The sequence below is a fragment of the Carassius gibelio genome, chromosome A12, assembly GCF_023724105.1.
Source record: "Carassius gibelio isolate Cgi1373 ecotype wild population from Czech Republic chromosome A12, carGib1.2-hapl.c, whole genome shotgun sequence".
NCBI classification, from domain to species: Eukaryota; Metazoa; Chordata; class Actinopteri; order Cypriniformes; family Cyprinidae; genus Carassius; species Carassius gibelio.
The window spans coordinates 2102101-2118202 of NC_068382.1; the positions used below are offsets into that span (position 1 = coordinate 2102101).

At 37.3% G+C, this 16102-nt stretch overlaps 1 protein-coding gene and 1 long non-coding RNA gene across 2 annotated transcripts in view; one reads left to right on the forward strand and one right to left on the reverse strand.

Moving 5' to 3' along the window:
* Positions 1 to 9778, forward strand: part of LOC128025691 (uncharacterized) — a 40032-nt gene extending 30254 nt beyond the window's left edge. The window contains exon 4 of the long non-coding RNA XR_008186198.1: positions 5674 to 9778. This is a non-coding gene — a long non-coding RNA (uncharacterized LOC128025691). The remainder of the gene's footprint in view (positions 1 to 5673) is intronic.
* Positions 9779 to 12264: 2486 nt separating this feature from the next.
* LOC128025684 (neurogenic differentiation factor 2-like) lies at positions 12265 to 15614 on the reverse strand. Its single transcript, XM_052612183.1, has 2 exons — positions 14451 to 15614; positions 12265 to 12876 (listed from the first exon to the last, which is right to left on the reverse strand). Exon 1 carries the CDS (start codon positions 15612 to 15614, stop codon positions 14517 to 14519), a length of 1098 nt encoding a protein of 365 aa, XP_052468143.1. The 3' UTR covers positions 12265 to 12876; positions 14451 to 14516.
* Positions 15615 to 16102: the final 488 nt, after the last annotated feature.

Genomic DNA, 16102 nt, shown 5'->3' on the forward strand with positions numbered 1-16102 from the left:
ACAAACAAGCGACATTTAAGAAATTATAATTGGCTCTCTCAAATGCCCAATGCCTAGGCCTAATATTCTAAACAAATTAATCTATTAGATTTTGAAGAAAGAAGGAAAGAAAGAAAAAGAGGTTTATACAGCGGTGTTAAACTAAACTTTATAGTGACTGATGTTGCCCAGTTGCATGACAACTAGAAACTATGTGGAATGATACCAGGTCTACGCTAAGTAGAGTCTAACATAAAAGGTTCATGTTATCCTACACAAAATGTGCCATTCCACAGCTAAAATTATTTAGTTCACAATCAGCTGACATTTTGAGAAAAAAATATGCTTTTGGCCAAAAGGCGGTGTGAAAGGGTGTGAAAATGTATGAATGATGGTGTTGTATGGCATGAAAGAGAGTGTCTGAGGAATCACTGAGGGAATTCAATCAATTTGCCAAAACAGCTGTATACAAATTTGGATATGGTCCGTATAACATGGGAAGGCAGAGTAAAGCAAGCTTGCTCTGTTCAACACCATCATCCCAACAGCCCTCCAGACCAAACTGACCCAGATCTCTGTTCCTAGCTCTATCTGTCAGTGGATCACCAGCTTTCTGACAGATAGGCAACACTTAGTGAGACTGGGGAAATTCATGTCAAACAGCCGCTCCACCAACACTGCTGTCCCTCAGGGAGACCAACGACTGCACCTCTAAAGACTCCTCTGTGAAGCTCCTGAAGTTTGCAGATGACACTACAGTCATCTGCCTCATCCAGGATGGTGACGAGTCTGCTTACAGACAAGAGGTTGAGCAGCTGGCTGTCTGGTGCAGTCTTAACAACCTGGAGCTGAACACGCTCAAAACAGTGGAGATGATCATGGACTTTAGGAGAAACCCCCCCTGCACTCCCCCCATCATGAACAGCACTGTGGCTGCAGTGGGGTCATTCAGATTCCTGGAAACCACCATCTCTCAGGACCTAATGTGGGACAATCACATTGACACAAAGGCCCAACAAAGGTTGTACTTCCTTCGCCAGCTGAGGAAGTTTAACTTGCCACAGGAGCTGCCTATACTCTGCCTGTCATGGTTCAGGGTGCTTCATCGGCTTCCCTGTTGTCTGTGTCCTGTCATTGTCTGCAGTTTGTGACCTGGGCAATCAGCGCTGATAAATCGTCGCTGGTGTGTGCAGATCACAAGCTGATTGCCCTCACCTGTCATTGTTCACATTTTCCCTTATATTCCCTGCTGTGTCTGTCCCTTGTTGTCAGTAGATTTCGTGTTAACTTTGTGACAGTACTGTGTGTCTGTTTCCTTTCCTGTTTTCCACTGTGTTGCTCAGGATGTCTAGACGAGGAGTCTTACATTTTTTCCAATTCCCGTTGGGCATTGCACCAGTGGTGGTCTCCACAGCCTGTGTCCACAGGTGACTGTACAGACAGCTCTGGAGTTGTTACACTTGGGTTTTTGTTCATGTGTGTGTCTTCACACAATGGAATATTTTTGGATTCACAGTTGTACAAATAAACTTTTTCACTTATCCTCTGCGTTTGAGTCCTCTCTCTTCACGCTTGACACTGCCATCACTGAGTCTGTACTTTGCACTTCAATAACAGTCTGGTTTGGTTCAGCTACAAAATCAGACATCACAAAACTACAGCCGGCAGCCATATCACCCTGGAGCCCAAGACCGGTTGCCCCCTGAAGCTAAGAAGGGCTGAGCCTGGTCAGTACCTGGATGGGAGACCTCATGGGAAAACTAGTTTTCTGCTGGAAGAGGTGCTAGTGAGGCCAACAGGGGGTGCTCAACCTGTGGTCTGTATGGGTCCTAGCGCCCCAGTGTAGTGATGGGGACACTATATTGTCAACAAGCACCGTCCTTTGGATGAGACGTTAAACCGAGGTCCTGACTCTCTGTGGTCATTAAAAATCCCAGGATGTCTTTCGAAAAGAGTAGTGCTATATAAATGTAATGAATTATTATTATTAACTACAGAGAATAGTTCAGACTGCTGAAAGGATTATTGGTGCTCCCACCATTCAAGAACTGTACATTTACATTTATTCATTTAGTTACGCCTCTGGAGCAACTAGAGGTTAAGTTTCTTGCTCAGGGACACATTGGTGTCTCACAGTGGATTCGAACCCAGGTCTCTCTGACCAATGGCATGCGTCTTATTCACTGCGCCATAATCACCCCACAACTGTATACATCCAGAGTGAGGAACAGGGCTCAGAAAATCACTCTGGATCCCTCACATCCAAGTTACTCCATCTTTGAACTTTTGCCATCTGGCTGGCACCTCAGTGCGGCAAATACCAGAAAAGTCAGGCACAAGAACAGTTTCTGCCCCCAGAAAATCTACCTCATGAACAGTTAAATGTCCCTCACTTATGCAATAAAAATGTGAAATATCCTTATATTTCTTTGTTACCACTCCATCCTAGTAAATCCCTGCATCCTACTCAATCCTATTCTATTATCATTTATAGCTCAATTGTTTATACACTTATTTATTAGCCTAATTTTTACTTTATTTTTTGTCTGTGTGTTGCTGTCTCTGTGCACTGGAAGCTTATGTCACTAAAACAAATTCCTTGTATGCCCAAGCATACTTGGCAATAAAGCTCATTCTGATTCTGATTCTGATCATTTATTTATTTATTTTTAATTTTGAGCGAATTTGAGTCGTGACATGTCAGTGGATAACAAACACATGTGAACAAAAGAAGGGTCAAGTCAAATCACTTTATTTATATAGCGCTTTAAACAAAATGCATTGCATCAAAGCAACTGAACAACATTCATTAGGAAAACAGTGTGTCAGTTAAAGGCAGTTCATCATTGAATTCAGTGGGAAGTCGTGGCCTAATGGTTAGAGAGTCGGACTACCAATCGAAAGGTTGTGAGTTCGAGGTTCGGGCTGGCAGGAATTGTAGGTTGGGGGAGTGCATGTACAGTTCTCTGTCCACCTTCAATACAAGGCACTGAACCCCCATCTGCACCCCAGGCGCTGCAGCATAAATGGCTGCCCACTGCTCTTGAGTGTGTTCACAGTGTGTGTGTGTTCACTGCTCTTTGTGTGTACACTTTGGATGGGTTAAATGCAGAGCACAACTTGGCTGAATGTCATGTTTTTTTTTCAATTTCAGTGATGTCATCTGTGTTCAGTTTAAATATTGTCTGTGCATTCATTTGCAATCAAGTCAATGATATCGCTGTAAATGAAGTGACCCCAACTAAGCAAGCCAGAGGCGACAGCGGCAAGGAACCACAACTCCATCAGTGACAGAATGGAGAAAAAAACCTTGGGAGGAACCAGGCTCAGTCAGGGGGTCAGTTCTTCTCTGACCAGACGAAAACAGCAGTTCAATTATATGCTGCAGCAAAGTCAGATTGTGCAGAAGAATCATCTGTTTCCTGTGGTCTTGTCCTGGTGGTCATCTGAGACAAGGTCTTTACAGGGGATCTGTATCTGGGGATCTAGTTGTTCTGGTCTCTGCTGTTTTTCAGGGCAGTAGAGGTCCTTTCTAGGTGCTGATCCACCATCTGGCCTGTATACGTACTGGATCAGGGTAACTGCAGTGACCCTCTGATCTGGTGTCTACGGTGACCTCCGAATACGAGAGAAACAGACTAATATTAGCGTACAGTAGATGCCATTCTTCTAATGATCTAGCAAGTACATCGGGTGTTATGGGAAGTGTTCCCGGTTCCAGTTTACCTAATTAATGCAGCCTAAAAATCCTTTAATGGATATGGATATTAGAAACATATTAGTGTGTTATGTGTAAGCCAGGTTAAAGAGATGGGTCTTTAATCTAGATTTAAACTTCAAGAGTGTGTCTTCCTCCCAAACAATGTTACGTAGGTTATTCCAGAGTTTAGGCACCAAATAGGAAAAGGCTGCTGCTCGCAGTTGATTTTGATATTCTAGGTATTATTAAATTGCCTGAGTGGAGAACGCAGTGGACATGGAGGATCAGGGCTTGAAAATGAAAAAAAAAAATTCAATCGGTTCACTCTGAGCAGAATTTATATTTTAACGTTTCTGTTTCTGCATTCCTCTGATAGTATTACCGTTCCGAAACCGGTTCAGGTGAAAGAAATACCAGTTAATAACGTTGTTTTTTTCTAACAATATTCTTTGTCTCCAATATGCCTAATAATGATGTAACGCGCGTCGTTTCTATATGCAGGCTTTACAGTTCTTATCACGTGCTAGCTTGTGGGTTCTTGGCTTTGTTGGAAGGAGGACACCGACAGGGAGCTTGGCAGATCATAACACTTAATTAAACATGAAGAGGTGAACATCAGGAATTAGCCACATCTGATTACACTAAAGTCTCTGATTACACTCTCTACCTCTCACAAGGTATAGAACATTAATTTTGACCTTAAATTTCACTCCCTGCAATAATAGTAATATAATAATAATAAAGTACAGTGTTTTCCTTAAAAAAATAAAAAGAGGAAAGAGGAAAAAATTGAGATCTAAGGTTAGTCAATAACCCGCTGCGGTTAGCCAAAGCCAAAGCATCATGTAGGCTACAAAAAAAAAAAAAAAAAAAAAACTATCAACATTTTTAAAAATGTACTGCATTGTTAAAAAAAAAAAAAAAAAAAAAAAACTATTACTTTCTGAAATAATGAAGGCTAAAATGCCTGTAGTCTAAAGCAAAATGTTAACAAACATTATAAAAACAGTTATTGGTTTCTCCTCTAAAGGCTATAAAAACATCAATCCAAGAACAAATGAATTTACGGTTAAGCTGATGCCTACCTCTCACATTCGCACGAATCCAAATGTTTCCATGTTACCGATGTATCTGGATGCTAAAATATGATTTATTATATAGTGTTTGTACTTTCATTCACATAAAACATCATCCTTCACATTGGGTTTATCAGCAGAGTGAGGTGTGGTCACGCTGAACGGAGCAGTGTAACTATTTATTTGTTTCTATTATTATTTTGTTTTGATAATGAACAGGCTTCAATATAGCAAAATGATGTTGTATCGGTGCGATGGTCATACCAAAGCTGGTTGGTTATACAGAAGCAAGACATTATTCAAAGCCGTCAAGCTTTTGCTAAATAATTAAAACTGTAAAGCTTTTACAAAATAAAGAAAACTATTCTCTGCTGTTTGGTTTTTTGTTTTTGGTTTCCTTTCAAAATTCAAAAAATTCCCTTCAAAATTATGGATGTGTCACAGTGAACCGTAATTTAGTAAATTTTTTATTTTGTTTTGTCAATCTGTCAATAAGATTTAAGTGTATATATTTACATTTATATTTTATATTTATACAATATATTTAGTGTATATGCCTATATTCCTCTTTATGTAAGCCTATAGGGGTTAGTTTTTTTCTGTTTTCTCTATTCACAGAAGCACTGCAGATGTGTGTGATCTGTTGAATTCATCTCACACTATCCCTAAGATAAACTCTTGTGGTGCATTTCCATTGCGACTGACCTTAAATCTAGATTAAAGAACCATCTCTTTAGCCTGGCTTACACACAACATACTAATATTCTTTTAATATCCAAATCCGTTAAAGGATTTTTAGGCTGCATTAATTAGGTAAACCAGAACCGGGAACACTTCCCATAACACCATATGTACTTGCTACATCATTAGAAGAATGGCATCTACGCTAATATTTGTCTGCTTCTCTCTTATTCCAAGGTCACTGTAGCCACCAGATCCAGTCTGTATCCAGATCAGAGGGTCACTGCAGTCACCCGGATCCAGTACGTATCCAGTCCAGATGGTGGATCAGCACCTAGAAAGGACCTCTAATGCCCTGAAAAACAGCGGAGACCAGGACAACTAGAGCCCCAGATACAGATCCCCTGTAAAGACCTTGTCTGAGAGGACCACCAGGACAAGACCACAGGAAACAGATGATTCTTCTGCACAATCTGACTTTGCTGCAGCCTGGAATAGAACTACTGGTTTCGTCTGGTCAGAGGAGAACTGGCCCCCCCAACTGAGCCTGGTTTCTCTCAAGGTTTTTTTCTCCTTTCTGTCACTGATGGAGTTTCGTTTACTTGCCGCTGTCTTCTCTGGCTTGCTTAGTTGGGTTCACTTCATCTATAGCGATATCGTTGACTTGATTGCAAATAAATGCACAGACACTATTTAACTGAACAGAGATGACATCACTGAATTCAATGATGAACTGCCTTTTACTATCATTTTGCATTATTGACACTGTTTTCCTAATGAATGTTGTTCAGTTACTTTGAGGCAATGTATTTTGTTTAAAGCACTATATAAATAAAGGTGACTTGACTTGATGGGTTCACAGCTGAGAGGACATTTCACTCGTTGGCTTCAGCGTCACATTTGCATATGGTCATACTTCCTGGTTCTAGTAAGTACTCTTGCTGCTGCATTTTGGACTAGCTGTAGTTTGTTTACTAAGCGTGCAGAACAACCACCCAATAAACATTACAATAATCAAACCTTGGTTTGAGGTCATAAATGCATGGATTAACATTTCTGCATTTGACATTGAAAGCATAGGTCATAATTTAGATATATTTTTGAGATGGAAAAATGTTTTACAAATGCTAGAAACGTGGCTTTCTAAGGAAAGATTGCTATCAAATAGCACACCTAGGTTCCTAACTGGTGATGACAAATTTACAGAGCAGCCATCAAGTCTTAGACAGTGTTCTAGGTTATTACATGCAGAGTTTTTTGATCCTATAATTAACACCTTGTTTTTTTTCTTTCAGAATTTAGCAGTAAGAAATTACTAGTCATCCAGTTTTTTTTATATCGACTCTGCATTCAATTCGTTTTTCAAATTGGTGTGTTTCACAGGGCCGCAAAGAAATATAGAGCTGAGTGTCATCTGCATAACAGTGAAAGCTGTCGTCAATTCCATGTGACAGTATTCAATCTAGAGTATGATTTCGACAATGAGTAGGTCCTGAGACACGTTGTCTAACCCCAATAGAGTTCAGAATGTCTATAAATGCTGATCCCAATGCATATTTTCATTATAAAAAAGAATATTAAAAGGACCAACTATTATTAAAACGTTATCTGCAGCCAGAACTAACTCGGATATAAAATCACCAAACACCAAACTGATAAAGTATGTATGGTGCCCTGGTGGCCTGTATACAGTAGCCAGTACAAACATCACAGGGGATTTATCATTAACATTTTTTTTCTCTGGATAATGTTATATGAAGCACCAATACTTCAAACGAGTTATACTTAAAGCCTGCCCTCTGTGAAATCCTAAAAACATTGTTATAAATTGAAGCGGAACCTCCCCCTTTGCCTTTTGGATGTGGCTAATGTTTATAACCGTAATCTTGGTGGGTAGACTTATTTAAAATAATGTAATCATCAGGTTTTAGCCAGGTTTCTGTGTTCTGTGCGGTCCTGTTAAAGTAAAGTAAGAAAATCTTTATTATCTTTTGAAAATAGTAAAGTATATTGTTACCAGAGCTTACAAATGGGCAACTTAAAGGACATGTAACCTGCAGAAGATAAATACCTGTGTGTGTATTTTTGCTTTGCTTTATCACAGATGCTCAAGTTAGATCTGATGTTGTGTTGCTGGTGTTATGTGGATGTAATGTATTAATGTCTGTCTTTTAGACATTTTTCCACATTTTCCTGATATGAATCCCATGCATTAGGTGTGCTATATATGTTTTTATTCTTATAATAGTCTCAAAGTATTTTCTGAAATATATAATTGCAAAGTCCGGTACAATTTAAATTAATGAATGAAAAATATTTTAAAAATAAATTAGGATTGTTTAAAGCAGTGGTTCTCAAAGTGTCAGGGTCCCTCTGGTGGTTAAGCAGGGGAATCACTAAATTAAATATCAATTTGTGTTAATACATTTTAATTTAATCTTTGAGTAATCTTTCTTTCTTTCTTTCTTTCTTCCTTTTTTTTTTACTACAGTGAAACCCGTTTAAACCCATTCTTCTCAAAGTTCCATTCTTGAAAATCATAGCTATTAGCCAACTTCAGAGCTATAACTTTTGTAACGTTCAATTTATAGTCAAAAAGAAAACAGATTTGGAAAGGGTTTGAACCCATATGGTATCAAAACCTAAAAAGAAAATAATCAAAAATACACCCATCAGTCAACTTGTTAATGCTATAAATTATTTACAGCAATAAAATAAAATTTCAAGAACATGAACAACAATATAACATTAGACCACATAAATTCCAAAATGGCATTTCCTTAAATTCAACTTCCAAAAGTGCATTCCTCTCTGCCATATTACATTCATTTAGTTGACTAGTGCTATTTGCTGTTCTAACAAAAACATAAATGGAATTAATAAAAATACTAACACTAAGAAGCTACGCAAAATTGCATTAATAATGTGATTCATCTAATGAACGTGATATAGCATAGCTTGTCAGTGATCTACGGCTCTGTGTATTAAATGATGTTCCATCTAAAAGCACATGATGGAGATTTACCGGTAGTATTAATCACAGAAACACAGTGGTGGAAACACAGTTCAAATTATATATATATATATAGACCCAATCCCTTCTCACCTTATCCAAACAATCTCTCCTACACTTTTACCAGCACTCACACACATCATCAACACATCTCTCCTCACAAGCACCTTCCCCACAGCATTCAAGCAGGCTCCTATAACCTCACTGCTCAAAAAAACCTACATCAAACACTTCATTTACAGATAGTTACAGACCTTTCTCTCTCCTTCCTTTCACAGCGAAAACCCTCAAAAGAGTAGTTTTTAACCAGATATCATTGTTTCTTTCATAGAACAACACACTGGATGTTAACCTGGCAGGCCTTTCATGGTGGTTTGGGGCAGGGAGGTATCCAAAATACATCAACTGGTCACTGGGGTTCCTCAGGGATCAGTTCTTGGACCCCTCCGCTTCTCTGTATAAACAAAATCACTGGGTCCCATCATACAGGCACATGGTTTCACCTACCATTGCTTTGCTGATGACACAACCGCTTTATCTTTCATTTCAACCAAATGATCCAACAGTAGCTGCACGGATCTCAGGCTGCCGGGCAGACATCTCGGCATGCATGAAAGAATATCACGACTCAACCTGGCAAAAACTGAGCTTCTTTGTTTTATCCTGCTACTACAACTCTACAGCATGATTTCACCATCCAGCTAGGTTCTTCCACAATTACCCCATTTTATCAATTATCAATTATCAACTTTGGTCAGAAATCTTGGTGTAAACTTTGATGATCAGCTGACCCTTCAAAGACCACATTGCAAAGACTGCCTGATCTTGCAGATTTGCATTGCACAACATCAGAAAAATCAATCAATTTTCTAAAACTGGACTTTATGCTTTCTTATAGAACAGCCATAGGCTCAGCACCTACCTACTTCCACTCACTATGATGAATCTACATCCCTTTCAGAAGACACCTCATGGTACCATCACAGAGAGGTTCAAATCACTTTCTAGAACATTCCTGGCTGGTTGAATGAAATTCCAACCCCTATATGGAACGCTGAATCCCTGGCAATTTTCAAGCAACTCATCTCTTTCGAAGCTACTTGAGAAAAAAAAAAAAAACCTTCCCCTTAATTTATTCATTCTCTTGTACTTATTTGAACAATGCCTAAAACTTGGTATTACAAGCACATCCTGTGTCTATTCGCCCCTTTAAGAAGAATTGCTTTATGTATCCCTCAATTGTAAGTCGCTTTGGATAAAAGCATCCACAAAATGACTAAATGTATGTATATATTTGTATAACACAATACAACAACAGTAATTACAACACATTGTCGAATTGTTTTAATTGTTTTATTGGATTTAAACTATACACACGCACTTATAAATTTCCATGTAACAGAGAGAACAATAACAAAAAAAAAAAAAAAAGCTTTTCAGTATTTTACTATCACCCCCCATTTTTTAAATAGGCATTAAAGTGCACTATCCAAACTTAGGATCCAACACTTAGGAATGCAGAAGAAAGTTTGGTCTCTTTTCAAAACTCGATTTATAAATTTCTCTGCCAATATTACTTCTACCACTAAATATGGAATCCAGAGACCCAGACTTTTCCAATGATATGTTTTATGTCAAGATTATAAAAAGTTTTGATTGTAAAAGACAGTAATGCATTTTGTAATATGACACTTGACACTGTCCGAGGACACGCCAAAATATTTTAAAGTACCATTTCCATGGTAACACAATGTCCAATTTCAAAATGGTTTACACAGGATGAATATTGGGCTTCTAAGCTTTCAAACGATTATAATTTATGATGATTACTAAAATATTTGATAGAGAAAAGGGACAACAAAATAAAAGAGTGCCAAGCGTCCCACAGGTGGGATGGTGACAGTTAAGGGGGTATCACACATTTCCTCAAAATGTCCTCAAGCTCTGTCAAAAATTGTATAAATTAAAGTCAGGCCAGATTTTATATATATATATATATATATATATATATATATATATATATATATATATATATATATATATATTAAACATTTTAAAAGTAGCCATTCATCAGAGGTATTCTGAGATTTTGTGCCATCAAAAAAAAAAAATATTATTTATAATAATAATCATAATCATAATAATAAGCAATTAATAAAAAATTGGGTGGTGGGGTTATCTTACTGTCAAAGAAAAAAAGTTACAAGTCTTGATCTTCTGAGTTCTTGGCTGATTAAAATTATTGTTATCAAAATCAATTCTTTATAACAGTTAAGTGAGAAGTGTTTCTTCAATAGATCCTTTCTTTGTTCTTCGTCTTAACACATTAATTGCTATGAAGATGAAAAATATGAGGACAGGTGTACCAAAGGCTCAAATGAATGTAAGGCAAGAAAAGTGACAGTCTGTTTAAAAATTTAAAAGTGAGAGAAAGACAGAGAGACAGAGAACAAGGGATACAAGGGTAGTGAGCTGGATTCAATGCCATCTGACAGGTCCAGCTGGGTGACTGGCTACCCCAGAGCCCTGCAAACCAGGCAATATGGCACCCAATTACTGATGCCCATGTGACCATTGCATGGCATCATCAGAAAACCCGTACCCCACTACTCCCCCCGCCACCCTCCCCCAACCACATGCCATCTGTGCAGAAAAGCAACAACCACAAAGCACTCATATGTACTCAAGATATAAACACACACTGAACACTATGCTGTAAACGCTCAATTATGAAAGGGAAAACACACTATGGCACTATAAAAGGGAGATCATTGTACTTTTCTATCACCTATATTTGTGTTGCAACACTGACCACTCACATTCTAATAGACAGTATGAGATAGAAAGAAAAAAAGACCACTTTTTTACTGTGAATAAATGCATTTAAATTGATTTACATAAATGTATATTCCAAGTATGAAAAAAAGAAAAGATCTCACATCTTTTTTATCCTCTTCTCTGCACTCATTTTCTCTGCAGTGCCACCCTGCCATAGAGAACAGATGCTGTGGAATTTTGATAAGCTATGCCAATCTGTGCCAGCCTCCATGACAGGCACTACTGGGGTGTGGCCGGTATGCAGAAAATGGTACAATGAACACAGTTACTGCATGTCACCCACGTTTGATTTAAAAGTGGAGTCTGACGGTTGGTTTTAAAGATAAATGTTAAAGGTTTTTACATAAGTTGTACACCAAGTACATTGCACACTGTACCCAAATCTGTCTCAGAGAAAGCTTCAATTCATTAAATATCATGAGGGTAAATTTGATACTAGGTGTTCTGAAATCCAAATATATTAATATCCCAGATTAGAAAACAACATTATTTGCTATCATAAATAATCAGATGCAATTAATGTTATTAAGTCATTAAGTGATGCATTTTTTTATTTAAATATTTTTAAGTTTTGCTGTTAATAGTTAAGATGGGGCAAGGTGTTTTCCCCACATTATCATTTTTTTTTTTCTCTTGATCTCTGATGGAACAAAATCTCAACTCAGCACTTTAGAATTTTGTAATTTCATCTGAATATCACAATTTGGTATATTTAGTCAGTCGAAGTTTGAGTGGCATGTTGTTATAGGTGTTATATTTTTTAAACGTAATACTTATTGTAATTAATGAGTTTATTATTTTATTTTTATTGATAATAGATTTATATAGATATGTTTGCTTTTATTTAAACCTAAAGATTAAGTAAGTGAAATCTGTTTTTCACATAATACTTTATATTTTGTCCTGTAATAACTATTTCAAACATTTATCTTCATTTCTTACAGGCTAGTACATTGGCTGATCACTTGACACTGTGATGCAATTTCGTTTTCCATTTTATTTTAAGAATAGCTTTAATTCTAGAATATTGTTTCTCTCCACAACATCTTTAGCTACATTACATTATTATTCATTTAAAATGTATCAGATGAATTAGTATATAGTATTACGTGTTTGTTCCAACTGTTATACGGTGCAGTGTCGATAGTTGGGCTTTGCCGTTTCAGTTGCCAGCATATAGTTGAACCATTCTTCCCTGTAAAATATGAAGTAATGAACAGATGCTGCTGAATTAAGAAAGAAACACCGTCTCCACCCAGCATTGCAGTTTTGGCCAGGCTTGGCACACGGCGCAGCTGGCATCGCTGTGGTGGGCTGCCCCGCTGGCCCTGCGCACTGACGCTAAGACATTTAGCGAATTGGCAAGCGCATGTCTCCTGAGTCCCAAGCTTTCGTGCCAGCCCGTGGCCTCTGGACGCCGCTTAAGATCACCTCGGCTGTGGTCGAGTTTAAGGAGGGAGCGCCTTTTGTCTCCTTGTTGGCTTTTACCTTCTGGACTTAAAACATCAATGCCTTAATCACAAAAGAAATAAGCTCTTTGAACTCAAATGTTTATGTGATGAGCAGTACTACCTGATTTCGGGAGGAACCTAAAATAAAAATAGGAAAAAAAAAAAAAAAAAATCAAAAACGGTTTTGTTGTGTGATAATTTATATGTAACATTTTACATACATAGAACCATTGCTCTAGTTTTTCAAGGAACCTAGAATTAAAGTAGTCCTGTTGTAACAATACCATTTACACAGTGCTTTAACGAAGGCAATATCTGCTGCCCCACTCAAACAATTTATTTGTCCACTTAAATTGCACTGATTGGTATATTCGTGATTGCTAAAATGATAATGAATTCCAACCGTGGGATAATGTACTAACTGCCACGAAGTACAATTATTTCACGAATTAGTTAATTTATCTATAATGTGAACTATATAATAAAATAATAATAATTTTCCGCAGTCTAGAATTAACTGAAATCAGGACGTATCAGTCCTGTAATTATGCTAACCAAATGGATGATGGATGTAGCAAATATGTCAGCATAAAATTATTTAAGCAATTTACGCTTTAGTATATGCAAAATGTTAAAGATATTTTAGTTTCTGTATATACATAATAAAACACTGAGGCTGAAAATACAGAACAGAAAATACACAAATCGAAGATTGTTATAATTATGCATATACATAATCATTTAACCCAACCAATAACGCCTTGATTTTTTTCCCCCCGAATGAATTCGTAGTTGTTACTGTTATTATAAATTGTTTGACGTTTCCAATGCAGGACAGCTGCCCTTTAATTTTAAATGATCTCACATAATGATAAGAAGGTCTATTTATTTTTCGTTCTCTCTCTCTCTCTCTCTCTCTCTCCAAATAATGTAACTCCGTATATGTTATCACACAAACTTCTGTAGATTTTTTTTTTTCTCGTGTGTGTGTGATCTTTAATATATATCAACAAATTATGATGCATTCTATTTTAATTCGTCATCCAACCGTTTTGCATTTTATCTTATCCCAGCACTGTCGGTTGTACAATTATCTGATTGTGATATTGTGAAATTTGCAGCTGTCGACTTCAAAAATACATACAAAAATAACTTAAAACTGTTCATCAAAACATCAATAAAATAAATGTTTTCGTTTTCATTATTTGTGAAAATTTACTGGATTTATTCACAAGTTTTTTATATATATTTTTTTATTAGTTTGTAAATTCTTAAAATGCATGCCTGACCAATTTCCAATAGGAAAGGACAGTCCCAGATGATTCTGGAACAGTATGCATCTTTATTTATTTGATCAAGAAACAGAGTTAATTTAACAGTTTTGTTCATTTCATATGTTTTTCTTGAGTTATTACATTAGATACTTGTTTTGGTTCAAAAATTACAATCAATCAGAAATTGCAATCCCACTTTGCAAAATGTTTTTAGATGGATTTATTCACTTTTTTTATATTCTTTTATATTTTCCCATTAAGGTTCGTTATGGAATTATTGAAAAATCAAGATAATTGTCCAATCATGTAATGCAAATATATATATATATATATATATATATATATATATATATATATATATATATATATATATATATATATATTATATTATATTATTATTATTATTATATTATTATTATTATTTATTAATTAAATTACCGTTTAGAAGGTAGAAATGCATTTTGCTTTTCCACGCCGGGTTTTTTCATTAACATGGAAAATCACCTAATTGTGGAAAAAGCCGTCGAGTTCATCGTATGGAGGCGCACGATCATGGTGCACATGTACATCATGAAACGGTGCAAGGGTGGAAGTCTCTGAGTGAGCGCTGCCGCTGCGAGTTCCTGTTGGGCCGTAAGCAAGACCATGACTAGCGGAGGAACGTGAGCCTTGCAGATTGGTGTAATGCATAGAATATTGATAACCTCTTTCCGCGTCTGGTGACAGTGAATCCTGTTGTCTTAAAGCAAAGTTACCACTTACACACATCGGAGGGCTGTGGTGACTCTCGTAATCTGGACTGTTGTATTCTGGGGACGTGCTTTCGGTGTACAGAGCCTCATAGGCCGAACAGAAAGAGTGATTTCGGAGGCTATGTGCATTGGACCCGGACTGACAGTGTGTGCTTTGCAGACGGGAGCACTGGTACGGAAATGCATGCATTGAGAACGAGGGGTTAGGTAAGTGAAAGCGCGCTCCCTCTTGACATTGTTCCATTAGAAAATTCCTTGAGTTAAGTTGGAGGCACCCAGCCACCAGATTGGTCGTGGGTTGGGAGAGGCCTTTGCACAGTGTCTGTACATAGGAAACCACGTCCGGTCTCTTTCCATTCCGCAGGATTTCTGACAGCGCCCAAATGTAGTTCTTCGCCAACCTTAGTGTTTCAATTTTGGAGAGTTTCTGAGTTTTTGAATAGCATGGTACGACCTTGCGTAGATTGTCCAGTGCTGAATTTAGATCGTGCATGCGTGTGCGCTCTCTTGCGTTTGCTTTTTGTCGCCGTACTTTTGAGCGCTCTAACCTAGCCGGTGTCATTTTGCGTTTTTTTGGCCCACGTTTTTTTGGCCTGTCTCCGTCCCCGTCATCTCCACAATCATCTTCACCAACATCCTCATCATCGTCCTCCTCCCCTGCAATTTCTGACTGAGCCCGGCTGCTCCCGTCTTTCACATCGCCGTCTTCCAAGTCCTCGTCGCCTAGGTGACAGCGCTCCTGCTCCTCGTCCTTGATTTTGGAGTCCTCGCTCCCGCTGTCATCCACCCACCCCCCGAATTTCTGCATGTCCGGGAGCAGTGAAGGTTCGTTGAATAATCTAGTCAACATGGCAGCGGCACTGAAACATCGAAACACGTTTTACTATTAAACTCTGCCTTTCAAATTGTGTAAAGCATGTGGATTAAAATATTAATAATGACATCGGCGAAATGTAAAGGTAATGCACTCTCCCATTAGGGAAGTAAATAATGATTGTTTTAAATGTAAAAATATATAAAAATGTACTTTCGCTTTTTAAAAAACTTTTAAAATGGCGAAAACATAAAAAGGAAAACGAAACGAAAGAAAAACTGTAAGGTACAATCGATCTAATATTTATTTTTTATGAATGCAGGATCCCTGAAATAGGCTAGTAGTATAAAGCAAAAAATAAAAATAAAATAAAAATAAATATATACAAATTTTATAATAATTATAATTTATATAATTATAATAATTTATAAATAATTTTACTTTACATTGTCACTCACAATTTAATTGTTAATGTAATATGAGAGGTCCAGTGTTTTTATTCTGAAAACGCAATCTAATGAACA

Bases quoted from the DNA above. Each gene is read 5' to 3' on its own strand.
- LOC128025684 (XM_052612183.1), bottom strand. From the start codon at position 15,614: ATGTTGACTAGATTATTCAACGAACCTTCACTGCTCCCGGACATGCAG.